General features: G+C 46.5%; 1 protein-coding gene across 2 annotated transcripts in view; it reads left to right on the forward strand.

Annotated features, from left to right (window-relative positions):
- Positions 1–13,943, forward strand: part of CDH23 (cadherin related 23) — a gene marked incomplete at both ends in the record, with an annotated part of 200,662 nt that overhangs the window by 81,342 nt on the left and 105,377 nt on the right. For both annotated transcript variants that reach the window (XM_080621792.1, XM_080621793.1), the window contains 2 exons: positions 1,692–1,886; positions 6,895–7,023. In XM_080621792.1, coding sequence (XP_080477918.1) covers positions 1,692–1,886; positions 6,895–7,023 — 324 coding nt within the window. The remainder of the gene's footprint in view (positions 1–1,691; positions 1,887–6,894; positions 7,024–13,943) is intronic.

Here is a 13,943-nt window from a genome sequence, read left to right on the forward strand (position 1 = left end):
TGAAGGTGCTTTAAAAAATAATCTTCAGGCCATGCCCTGCGAGCTGCTAGGGTTTGATTTAAAGGGGAGAGAAAAGAAAGCAAATGAAAAATCTAGGTGGGAACTGCAACCTCTCGCACCTCTGCAGAAGTGACACTGAAGTACAGAAAGCAGAGTTTTGCTGGAGCCGAGACAAGCTTAGGTATCAGAGCACGCCTACAATGCCGTGTGGCTGGATTCAAGGACAGGAGGTGTGAGGGATGTGTGTGGATGAGTATCCAGGGCCCAGACTCATGAATGTGGGTTGCAGGACATGCCCTGGGTTACCCACTCTGCCTGACTAATCTCACAGCAAATCTTGCCACCTGTCTTTGAGGGCAAGTTTCTGCTGGCCTAAGCCTTCTGCTAAGCCTCACTGGGGCAAATTTAGATGTTTTGGTTCTTTTCTGGTGCCATCACCAAGTATTAAGCTGGTTAAATCAGATCTCCAAGCATGAAGCCCTGGTTTCTCATGCTTTCTAGTAGAGGTGGTGGTCTGGAACAGCCTTGATGAAGCCCTAGCCATGGTTCACTGCAAGCTTTGTGGTTCCCAAAAACTTGAAAATGGCTCAGTTTGTTGCTCAGCTTTGGCCAAGGATTTGCCGAAGGTGCTTTAGTTGGAATCAGTGCCTATCTTCTAAGGTCTGTTTCTCCTCAAATTTCCTTTCCACCTTCTCAGTACTTTGTGATACTCTATGAGCTAAGGACAAACAATTTAATATGAATGAAATTAACAATAAACCACAGAGGCTTGGGAAGAGGTTTGTAAAAATAATATGTATTATCCCAACTGGCCACAACCAGCCCCTGCCGCATCTCACTTCTGACCTTTGCTGTCTCCCTTTCAAGTTTTAGTTCTTCGTCAACCCTTAATGTGACTGTAAACATGTTACAAACATATGGACTTGCCCAAGCCATCGTGATCTGTGCTTACCTGCAGCCTAGGTCCTCAGCAAAATCCTTTTGCTTGCCGTCTGTGCTTCTGCCTTCAGAGAGACAAGAATATGCATTTAAGATTTGCATAGGAACATGCAGCTGTTCCACCAAAAATGGATAATTGTTCTCCCTGCTGTGAAGTTAAACAATAAGAAGTGCCAAACTGCATTTGCCATTGCTGATTTTGTGCACTCAGCTGTATATTTTATGCATGTAGATTAGTTCCAGATTTATGACGATTTAATTGTTAATGTCTGTGTTAATGGGGCCAGGTTGTAGTTGCTGTGGAAACTATAACTTTGACTTTTGCGTAAAGTTCTGTGTTGCATTGAATGCGTTTTTTTTAGGCTCTCATATTAAATGCCTTATGGTGAAAATGGAGAGGGAATCAGTGTTGAAAATAAAAGTGCCTTTGGGCAGAAAACAAGTTTCAGTAAAGAGAGTAATTTTTCTGGAAAGTTGTGATGTCTGGGAAAATGAGGGCTTGTGATAGAGTGCCATCTTGACCGCAGCTGTATAACTATTATTATAAGTGTGTAACAACTATTATAGCTGCTACAATACTGTAATAAAGAAAACAGCTGTATGACTTATAAACGTCCTGAAAATACAGGACTGAAATTCTTGGGTTTCCAAATATTCCTTCAGGTGGGCAAAGGGAATTGCTGATCTGTGTTTGATGGGAAAATGGGCTGGTGCACAATTTCACTGGTTTTTTTATCATTTTTTTTTCTCAGAATACACCAGTGGGCACTCCAATTTTCATAGTGAATGCCACAGATCCAGATCAGGGGGCAGGAGGCAGCGTGCTTTACTCCTTCCAGCCTCCTTCCAGTTTCTTTGCCATCGACAGTGGCCGTGGCATCGTGTCGGTGATACGAGAGCTGGACTATGAAGTGACTCAGGCATACCAGCTCCAGGTCAATGCAACGGTGAGTCTTACCTTTGTGGCTACAGGAGAGGAGACATCTTCTGGAGAGACCGCAATGGGGAAGGAGCTGCTTCTTACTTATTGTCTTGCCCTACTCTGTCATCTTCTTGGCCACATCCAGCATTTTCCACTTAAAGTATTTTACCTGGGTAGTTTCAAATCACTTCTGTGCTGTTCATGGAGCACAGCTGCACTTCTCCAACAGCAGCTCATGCCAGTCAGGGCTTCTGTATAAAGGCAAACAGCTCCCTTGGTAAAGAAAGCCAGTATGTGGCATACAAACCATTAAATCATCTGGTCTTATTCGTTAAGCATCATGATGTATATACAAGTGGATTCACCTGTATTAACCCCCCTGAGCCCACTCAACAAAAGCTGAGTTCAGGTATCAAGAGTTAAAATTCTGGTGGACAGAGAGAAACCTAGGTCCTAATATAATTACAGTCAATACCACTGTAATGGGAGGGCACCCCTGGGAGATGTATGTCCAGGTGGCCACCATGGCAAATTTATGCCCCACCTGAATGGGAAACTTCTTTCCTGGTGTGAAATCTAACAAGACCTTGGCAGGGAATGTGTGAATGGGGAACATGTGAATGAGGAGCACTGCACAAGCAGGTGCTCTGGGTGGTGCTCCTTTCCCGTCTCACGTGCAAGAGAGGAAGGTGAGTTCACAGTATCACAGTATGTTAGAGATTGGAAGGGACCTCAAAAGATCATCTAGTCCAATCCCCCTGCCGGAGCAGGAACACCTAGATAAGGTTACACAGGAATGTGTCCAGGCGGGTTTTGAATGTCTCCAGAGAAGGAGACTCCACAACCCCCCTGAGCAGCCTGTTCCAGTGTTCCGTCACCCTCACTGAGAAGAAGTTTCTTCTCAAGTTTAAGTGGAAACTCTTGTGTTCCAGTTTGAGCCCATTACCCCTTGTCCTATCATTGTTTGCCACTGAGAAGAGCCTGGCTCCATCCTCGTGACACTCCCCCTTTATATATTTATATACACTAATAAGGTCACCCCTCAGTCTCCTCTTCTCCAAACTATAGAGACCCAGCTCCCTCAGCCTTTCCTCATAAGGGAGATGCTCCACTCCCTTAATCATCTTAGTTGCCCTGAGCTGGACTCTCTCCAGCAGGTCCCTGTCCTTCTTGAACTGAGGGGCCCAGAACTGGACACAATATTCCAGGTGCGGTCTCACCAGGGCAGAGTAGAGGGGAAGGAGGACCTCTCTCGACCTACTGACCACCCCCCTTCTAATACACCCCAGGATGCCATTGGCCTTCTTGGCCACAAGGGCACAGTGTTGGCTCATGGTCATCCTGCCATCCACTAGGACCCCCAGGTCCCTCTCCCCTACACTGCTCTCTAACAGGTCGTTCCCCAACCTATACTGGAACCTGGGGTTGTTCCTGCCCAGATGCAGGACTCTACACTTTCCCTTGTTATATTTCATCAAGTTATTCCCTGCCCAACTCTCCAGCCTGTCCAGGTCCCGCTGGATGGCAGCACAGCCTTCTGGCGTGTCAGCCACTCCTCCCAGCTTAGTGTCATCAGCAAACTTGCTGACAGTACACTCAATTCCCTCATCTAAATCATTGATGAATATATTAAATAATACTGGTCCCAATACTGACCCTTGAGGCACTCCACTAGATACAGGCCTCCAACTGGACTCCGCCCCATAGACTACAACTCTCTGGCTTCTCTCCTTCAGCCAGTTCGTGGTCCACCTCACCACCTGATCATCCAGGCCACACTTCCTCAATTTAGCTATGAGGATGCTGTGGGAGACTGTGTCAAATGCTTTGCTGAAGTCAAGGTAGACCACATCCACCGCTCTGCCATCATCCATCCACAATGTTATTTCCTCATAAAAGGCTATGAGGTTGGTCAAGCATGACTTCCCCTTGGTAAAGCCATGTTGACTGCCCCTCATAACCCTCTTATCCTTGACATGCCTTAAGATGGCATCAAGGATAAGGTGCTCCATCACTTTCCCAGCGATGGAGGTGAGGCTGACCGGTCTATAGTTACCCGGGTCCTCCTTCTTGCCCTTTTTGAAGACTGGAGTGACATTTGCTTTCCTCCAGTCCTCAGGCACCTCACCCGTTTCCCAAGACTTGGTAAAGATGATGGAGAGTGGTCTAGCAATGACTTCCGCCAGTTCCCTCAGCACCCGCGGGTGCATCCCATCTGGACCCATGGATTTATGGATGTCCAGATTGCTCAACTGGTCCCTAACCCATTCCTCATCGACTAAGGCAAACTGCTCCAGTGACCTGGCTTCATCTGAGGTCTCAGGAGTACAGGGCTCTTCAGGACTGCCTCCGGCAGAGTAGACTGAGACAAAGAAGGCATTCAATAACTCTGCCATCTCAGTATCTTCTGTCACCAGGGCACCCACCCCATTCACCAGTGGGCCAACCTTGCCTCTGGCGTTAGTTTTATCAGCTATGTTTCAGCCTTACACTATATCTGACCAACTCTGCATTCAGGAGAGGGGGAGAAAACCCTTACTTGCCCCTCCAGGTGGCCGGCTAGAGCTCTTGGAGCATGTGATTTAATCAAGATCCTTGTCTTGATGCAGAACCACAAATGTCATGAGGACAGAGAGGGCTGCACAGGGCTGCTTTACTCTTCATGGCCACAGAGATTGGGCATTCAGAGACTGCAGGGCCGCAGGCAAACAGCTCAACCTTTCAGCCTGATCCTTGAATGTCCAAGGCTGTGGAATTTTTCTCAGAAGCTTATTTTTTCTGAAATGTACCTAATTTTATTTTAAATACTCCACTGATAAGAGGCCCTCTGCATTGTTTATTTCTTTATCAGTCTCTGTCACCAACACCCTTTCCCAGGATGTGCTTTTGAACTACCTAGGAGGTTAGAAAATGTGGGACCAAACACAAGCCCTGATGGAAACATGCCTTTTATCCACATGTCCAACTCTGGTTTCCTCAAGAACACAAGGATGCACTTTGGTCCATCTGGCCCTATCCCTGTATCCCAGATGCAGTAGCCACCTGGAGCAAAATTAAAATGGGGGCATATCTGGTACTTGCTACCTAATACACTTCTGACTTTTAGTCATTTCCAGCTCAGGGAGTTCAAAGACTTAAATGTTAAATCTCCGAATGGGGCTTGGTTGCAGCTGTGGGAATTTCTCCTCAGCTCGGTCATAGGGCACTGGTAATTTCTAGCAGAGAGGCAATGAGAAACCTTGGGGCAACACTCAGTCTGGGAAAGAAGGACAAGAGTGCACCAGTATAGCAGGAGCTGGAAGAGCCAATGAAGTCTTTTGCCTGCTGATGAAGAGTTTGCATGGTCTGGAATGGGAACTGGGATGACAGTGAATTTGTGGTGGCTGTAAGGGTTGCAAGAAGATTTGTGGAGCCTTGCTTCAAGGCAGGAACCATTTCATCCCCATGATGTAGGCAGCAAGAGCAGAAAGAGTCTGGAAAGGGCAGCATGAGAGATGGTAGGTGAGGAAACTTGAAACGTGCTTGCTTTTTCAGTGCTGTCTGTAAACATTTAACCAAAATCTAAGAAGTGAAGGTGAGAGGGGAAAAAGCATCATCTGAAGAAACAAAAGACTTCAACCTGATAACGCTAACAGCAGAGTGTGAGTCAGAAATAAGCATCCATCCAGGCCATAAATGCTGAGGCCTGCAGGTTAAGAGGATAACGTGCAAGCTGTGTTGTTGAATATGGTTTAAATTAACATTAATCTTCTGGCAATCAGTCCTTGCTGCTGTTCAAAGCCAGTTTGCAGAAGTGTGCGGTAACCTCTAATGGTCTCCTTTCACCATGGTGCTTGACTGGGGGTAAGGAGAGATTTATTTCCTTCCTTTCATGTGTTATCTGTTTTCTCCTGCCTTTTTAGGAAAGGACTGTGGGCATTGGGGTCACTTTTGAGCATCCATGGGACAAGGCTGCAGCAAGAGAAATGGTGTCAACAGGGCGCTGCCAGGACAAAGCTGGTGGCAGTGTGCACTGCTGTTGCATTGGCTGCCAGAGAAGGGTCTTGCACTGGGAAAGTGCTTGCAGCTCCATCCGGATGGGTTGTGAGGGGGTGTAAGAGAGACGATGCTCCTACTGGGAGCATTTAACTGTTCACAAGCCACTGACGCTCATTGTAAGATTGCTGCATGCTTGTGACCTGCTTTGCAGAGCAGGCAGGATGGCTCCCGATCTCCCCACAGCTATGGAAGCCACTCGACTTGCATCAGAAGGCAGCTCCTGGTTACCTCTGTCCTGCCAGTTCCCATGCAAGGTGGGAGGGAGGAGGTTTGCAGTTTATCAGAGCCAAAATCATTAGCCCAGTGGAAAGGAGATTGCTACTGTGAGGATGTATCCTGTGGTTGTGGTTTCCACTCTGCCTTCTGTGTGAGAGCTGAGGCATCTTATGAGAACAGAAGCAGCACTTAGTGTACATACCCTCTGCAAAGCTCAGAGCAGCAAATACAGAAAAGAATAAAGCTGGGACTGCAACGCAGCCTGCAGGGTGGCAAAGAGCAGTGGAAACATGAGGGAGCTGGTGGGCTTTGTCATGTTCCAGCTGACGGAGCCCAAGCTGTGCAGAAGCATTGGTGCTGGGGGGTATGAGATGCCCTGCTGTGATGTGTGGGTATGAGAGTCTGCTGGCAACCACACCTAGGTCTTACGGTGCAGAGGTACCCTAGGCTGTAGCTGCATTAAGAGGGAATTTATACTTTGAAGTACACGTTGAACAGAGTTTCTTCTTTTTCAACTGAAATGTCATGAAAACTGAATTGGTGCTTGCTTTATTTTAAAGGGTTAATGCTGCAGTGAAATGCATATTGCATTTCATTTAAGCTCAGAGGGAGGAACAGTGGGCAATAATTTCAGCATGTAGCTTGAAAAAGAGGTGGTTGCCTGGACTACTCAGAAATTTTGACCCAACTACCACTGAGAAACTTAGTGCTGTTGAATAATTCTATTTGTCTAATAGAAATCCTTTCTCTCCTTCACCTTGACCCTTGTGTTTTTCAAGGACCAAGATAAAAACAAGCCACTGTCTGCTCTGGCCAACCTGGCAATCACCATCACAGACGTGCAGGACATGGACCCCATCTTCATCAACCTGCCCTACAGCACGAACATTTACGAAAACTCGCCTCCGGTAAGGGCTGCTGTTTCACTCCGATGTGTATGACCATGGTGATGCACTGGGGGCTGAGGCAGGATGGAGCATGGTATGGGACAGAAAGCACAAGGTATCCCAAAAGAGCTGGAGGAAAACCTCCTCTTTGCAGAGATATTTGTCTCTCTTTCCATCTATCACAGGTATGTGTTGCTCTGCCCTGATGTTTGTGGCTTGGGTGCAAAGAGGAGCCCTGTTTCCATGCTAAAGCACAAATACCATGAATCCTGAGATACAAATGGCATCCAAAGATAGGCAAATCTCTTTCTTTCTGAAACAATATGTTTCAAGCCACTCCCAAAATATTTTGCCCTTTTTGAAAAAGGGAACCTAAGCCAGGAGGTTTAGAAAGCCCTGAAGCCCAAATAAGATGTTTTCCTAAGCATTTTTTTCTTACATTTTAAAAAGGCTTTATGTTGTTCTTAGTAACCCTAAGTTCCTCCCCACAGTGTATACACATGCCATTTCTAACAGAAAACTTGGAGAAAAACTTAAATGTTCCTGAAATAAGCCAGTTTTGAAAATGCCGGAATCATCAGCCATTTCAGCACTTTGAGTATTTTTCCCCAGGTTTTGCCAAATTGATCCAGTCATTTTAGTTCTTCTGAAACCCGGTTTGTCAGCAAACTCGCTGTTTGTGGGAAACGTCTCCCAGTCTCTAAATACAGCAGGGTTTTTGTCCTCTGCAGCAGATGACGAGGAGCGTGGCAGGCAGCTTTGGCTTTAGGAGCTGTTTGCTCTGTGAGCAGCAATCGTGCCCAGGGTCTTCAGCCCAAGGATCTTCAGCCCAAGGACCAGCCAGTACTGAGCAGTATCCACCTTCCCAAGGCACGACTGTGTGTCTCATCTCTTTGTCTATAGGGCAAATGTTTTTGTATATGGATGGAAAAACCATCTGCCCTAAAATCATAGTGTGGTAAGCATCGATACCACACGTGAATCCTGCAACACCTCTTGTGCACTGGATCCAAAATGGATGGCTCAGCTCATGCACTGGTAGGGAGAACCCCAGCTCGCTTCAGTTCATTTCTTTTTATTCACTTTGGAGCAAAACTCTGGCTCTTACAGCATAGAGAGTGCTGGATCAATAGGGCTGAGTCCTACTGTCACAAAGCCCATGGTCAGGCAGCACACAACCTGTTTGTTGGCCTGAAGATTGCCAAAAAATGGCTTCATGAATGACTTTCATGAACTGAAAGTTTCAACGTGTTTCAATGCTGTTGAGATTAAGGAGTATTTCCGTGGGGGGGCAACATGAGCTGGCAGGGAAGAAAAAAACACAACTTAGATCACACTTAACTGAGGGAAAAAAACATTCAATGAAATTACAGAAAAGGAAGTCTCACAAGTATAAAAAATTATAGACTCCATCTCCTTCATGGAGTGACCTGGTATCCAGGAAAGGGGATCTCTCTCTCATTAGTGGTAGACGTCATTAATATTTATCAGCTGGAGCTCAACAATCTGTTTGTGTTGATACACTGATGTGTACCAGAGTTATTCCCAGAATATACACTGTTTGCAGCAGGCAAAGCAGCAAATAATTGCTGTGTAACCTGAAATCGGAAATGAATGAAGATGTGCTCACGAAACCATCAGAAGGGTTTAGGGATTTTAATTTCTCTTGGCCCTGTGTAACACCTCCAAAGGCACTGAGGTATCCAAGATGGATAGGTGTCATCACAGACATGGTGAAGAGGAAGACTGCTGAATGTGGGCAGTACTTTGAGTGACACTGCTGCCTGGTTTGGGCCCAAAGTCCCATCTTTCCCAGGAGAAATCACTACTGAAACAAGGACGCGGTTTGCAAACCTGTGGTTTAACATTTAGCATTATCATCTCTCCATGGGAAGTCTTCCCATCATCTCTGCCCTACCACCTGAGCGAAGCAGTCGCACATGCAGAGTAGCAACTGTCGCCCTGCAGAAGGGCTTGATTACTGAAAAGACAACAGCAAATTTGGATGAGGAGTCTGGGCTTGGTCAACTTCTGTTCAAAAGCAGGCTTCCAGGTCAAGCAGACAGGCTGCAGTGCATTTGGGGGTGATGTTTGCCCTGCCATCAGGCTCAGCAGGTCAAAATGTGCTTGAGCAATCTCATCCCAGCCCTAAATCTACAAAGCAGAGACTTGCTGCTGCTCTACGTGCCCGCTCTCCGTCTCTTGCCTTTCTTTTTATCTGTGGTGCACAGCATGTCTGTGTTCCTCTATCAATATATCAGGCAAGAATACCTCATCTAAAGTGTATACATTACCTAATAAAATTCTTCTTATTTGGGATTATTGCATCAAATTTTAATTTCCTCACTCGAGTAACAGCATGTCAGCCAGTCCGTCAGTGAAGAGCCGATAGAAGGTGAAAAGAGTGGATAAACTGCAGCAAATTACCGCAAACAGATCTCTATCAGCCCTTTGACTGGAATTGACTGGAATTAAGAAGTGAGAAATGGGATTTTTTTGCCGTGGCAGCTTTCTGAAGCGCTCCCCCCTCCTCCTCCTGCTGCAACACTGGGCTGTGCTTTGCCTTTCAAGTCCCTAATCCTGTAAGAGAAGAAGAAAAAGGGGTGGAGGGGTGTGAGAGGGGAGAGAAGTGCCATTGTAGCTCTGATTTCTCTCAGGCTGGCATCTGGTAGCATGATTTAGATGCATTTTGGGCACATGCTTATTCGGACACTGAGAATAAAGGAATTTCTTATCGGGCAAAGGAAGAAGGTGCAGCGGGGAGAGGTTCCTGGAGGTGTTGTTTCTTCTTTCTTGATGCTGTCGATCTTTCCAGCATGCCTCAGACATCTCTCCCAGGGCACCCAAGTGCACCAAAGCTGCCTGGAGCTGTGGCAAAGCTTAGTGACATTGTATTTTTCATCTTTAGAATCTTTTTGGGCGTGCATCTTCACAGTGTTTGTAGACTGGATACCATTGTTGATGTTCTCCAGACAACTCAATAGCAGCTGGAGGAGAGAGGCCATTTCCTTTTGCAGAGATTCTGTTGGCCTGATGACCCCCTGTTTTTAGACCTCTGCCAGGGCACGATCCATACAGCATGGCAGCTTCACTTTGGGGATGAAAGAGGAGGAATCCACTTGCTAAGAGACAAGCTGAGGTCTATGAGAGTGTGCTTCATCCCACAGAGAGCCAAGTGCAGGCAAGAGCAGGAGCAAACCCCATTGATGCTTGGTTCCAAGACCAGAAGTTGTATTCCCTTGCAATAGGATAGTACATGTCAAATATCATTAAAACAGTTTTAATTCTTCAGCACCATTCCCCCACTCCTCAGAAAGTCCTTGGATTGAAGAAATAATGTAGAATCAGTGCTATTTTTGCCATAGAGTCTCAATAGCTCCGAGTTAATTCTTTCTTACAATATTTCCAGCCCATCAATGTGAACACTTTATTAAAAGCTCAAGCTTTTATTAAAAAAGGATTGATTTACCCCTGCCCCTCTTCAAAAAACCCTCAGATTTTGTTTGGATAATGTGCCATTCTTTATTTTCTTTGCCTTTTTTTTAAGCATAGGCTTTTCCAGATTATTGCTTTTCTAAACCTTCTTCCTCCTTCCCTAGAGGGAGAGTTATTCTGTTCTGGTGCATCAATCTATACCCACCAGCACAGTGCTTTCTTTGCAGCCACCATTGCCTGTGATAGGCAAGTCGGTGCTTGTTTTCACAAATGTCAGGAATATTTTGGAGATTGACAGCTGTAGGTTTGTGTCACAAATACTAGGGGTGAGTCTTGGGCAGAGCTGTTAGCACTGGAAGTCAACATGGTGTTTCCATGAGTAAGTAGAAGCCTTGCCAGATGTGCTTGGCTAGAGACGGTCCCCTCCAATTTGGGGGTGCAGTTGGCTGCCTCAGAGAGCCAGGGCACAGCATCTTCTGCCCTTACTGTGATAAGACCTAGATAGTAAAATGAATATTGTTGTGGTCTAATAGGATTTTGGAAGAAAAACTGGAAGTTTTTGAAATGTGGTTGCTGAGAGGTCATCTTTGCTGTTGTGGTATGGCTGTGATCAAGGGTTTGTTTTGGTTTGGGTGTTTTCTTGTTTCTAGTCTCTCCTCTCTGTTTAGTTACCTTTGCTGGTATAGAAGCCTCTGGGCAAGGCTTCATGATCATCAGAGGAACTAAGAGATGAGTATAGCCTGCGTGTACAATCATGTTTTGCATCTCATCATCTTACTCCAACACATGTTCAACGGAATACTCCTTCCTGTTGGCCATGTTGAACTATCATGCTCTGAGGCTATCTTCATCAGTTCTTACTACTCCCTACAAAACTAATAATTGCCACCAGTGATGTGGATAGACATTATGCCTATCCTGTGGCAATTGTTTGGTCTCTTCCCCAGAAGGATCAAGGTCATAAACACTGTGTGAGTGTCTGGGGGGAGGGATCATTCATTCCAGGGATTGGGATCTACCAGTTTTGTGGATATCAGAAGACTCTTGTGAAAAGAGGTATCAGGAAGGATGGAAACCAGGGAGGATGCAAAGCGACACCCAAGTTCCTGTCCTTCCTGTGGTTCCAGGAGATGGCATCCACAAACGTTAAGGAGCTCAGCTTCACTCTGGCATGTATTTCTCCATCACTGGTGAAGTGTGGCTCATCCCCAGGAGGGGCTGGTGAAGGGGCTTGTGAAGAAGGAGGAGATACATAGGTTTGCAAGGAGAACAGGGGAGGCTAGATTCAAAAACCAGGAGCATGGAAACCATCATCATGGGCTTGCCAAGGCCTTGCAGTTGAACCTTAGAGTGCTCTCTAACAGCCCTCATTCTTATGATCAGATGTCTGGATAATTTCTCTCCTATGGATGTCTCTACGGCACACGCTGCTAAGATACTAGAACGAGATTCCCCCTCTTCCCCTCCCTAACTTTCCCTGCTGCAACATTTGCGTTCATCCTTTTATCTCTCCCAACAGCCCTTCCCTTTGGCTGCTACAGGAGGGACCTTTCCCACAGATAAAGCAGCCGCAGTGTGGTGGGCCGATTGCTATTCCTCAGCCATCGCGAGAGCCCTGCCTTCTCCCACATCTGCCTTCCCTTTGAAAGTGCTGCACAGCAGGTGACACTTATCATTTTGTGCTGCTCCCTCGCTTTTTGACAGGTCATGAGCGAGCTGTAAGGTGGACCAAGAGCCTCTGCCATGGAGGAGCTCTCGTTTTGCCAGGGAGCAGAGGGGGGCTCACACCTCCCCCATGGGGATGGCAGCTTAAAATAGAGTATGCTGGGGGAGACCATGCTGGACTGCATGTCTGCCCTTTTTTCTTTTCTCTACTTTGCATTGCGCTCCTTTCCATGTCCCTTGTTCCACTTTTCCACCTGCTTCTTTCCTGCTTTTCTTGTGCTTTTTATCTATCCTTGCTCCTTCGGAAAGCACAGTTATTGTGAGTGATTTAGAGGCTCTCTGGTGGCTGCTGAGCCTCACCAGCCGAGTACTGCTCAAAGGCCAGTGACCTGGGATTTATGGCTAATGTTATCGGTTAATAACATGGATTTACTTAAGGAGTCCATTGAAATGCCCTCAGAGATCAGGGCACGGCAATCTGCCTGGTCCCAGGAGCCTTCTTTATGGCCAGCAGCAGTAAAGCATCTCCATCGAGCCCACAAGGGCATGGCTGTGAAAGCCAAAGAAGATGGCAAGTCCCCACTTCCCACTGGTGATGTTTCTGCAGCAGCTTTCCCTTTGGCCTTCAACTGATGGATTGCAGGGCAAATGCAACACTGCTCTTCCACTGTGCTCCCTCGTTAGATCTGCAAATGCCTCTGTTGACATTTCCTTTGAGGGGAAAAAAAAAAAAAAAAAAAGCAGCTTTTTTTCCCACTGTTAATAAACCAATGAAAACAAGAACAGCTGAGTTGTAATTTTTTTCACACTACATTAATTATGTGCATGTGCATGTGTTTGTATTCACATGGGCTCACTGCAGTGCGGCAGGAGAAGTACAGCTTATGGACTTGACATAAGCACATGATGTTTTTATTTAAAGCACTAAGCAAGAATTTTGGGTGACTATTATGTTATTCATCACTTTTGGGGGATTCCTGGGCTCGTGGACCTTCCTTCCGGGCTGTAAGAAACAGGTCTGTCCTGAAGGATGGAGGGTGAGATGGATGAGCTGACAGTTGCAGAAGATCCTGCCTGTGGGCAGTCCCTGTTCTCAGCATCTGTCCAACCCTCCTTCTCCTTAAAGCTTTCAATTAAATTCTCTGCAGCTTGCCTAGTAAGTTATACAGCTGGATGCCAATGGCCAGCAGAGCATTTGTTGTTGCCTAAGTGCCTTGTTTGAAGAACGCAGGGGAAGAAGAGGACCAGTTGAAACTGGGAAGTCAACAGTAGATAGAAGTGGTGTAGTGACCTGTGCTGAAGCTTATGGTGAGGGTGAATTGTTGCCTTTGTTTATCTAGAGCCTGAAGAATGAAAATATCTGTGGTGGAGGAGTGTAAGCGTTGCCTGTCAGCCCCAGCCTTTGCAGTTGTGATGCTATGAGGAGGCATGGTTTTGCCGTTGCTGCACCTTCCTCTTCTTCCTTGAGTACTCACAGCTGCGCTTACCACACTGACCTTGCTTCAAATCCTTTCCCTCTAGGCAGGAGATGAGCGAGCAGCATGAGGAATGTGTCTGGTGGTGCTCTCTCCAGTCCCTACAGACACTTGCCTTGGTATAAACCTAGGAAGTCAAGCTCATTCTGCTCAGTGGTTCTTTTACAGGACATGTTCTCCTGGTCATGCTCTCAGCATTGCCAGCTATATCCTACTGTGGCTAGCAGAGTTTTGCAGCTTGCACAGGAGTGAGTAGTGAGCCTGAACTGCCCCAAGAAGCAGGTGATGGGACTTTTCCATGACATGCTTTGTCCTTGGACAGGTCTTGGACAAGACATGCTTGTCCTTTTCCTAAGCATGTGTCCC

This window comes from Psittacula echo (assembly GCF_963264785.1).
Source record: "Psittacula echo genome assembly, chromosome: 6".
NCBI lineage: Eukaryota > Metazoa > Chordata > Aves > Psittaciformes > Psittacidae > Psittacula > Psittacula echo.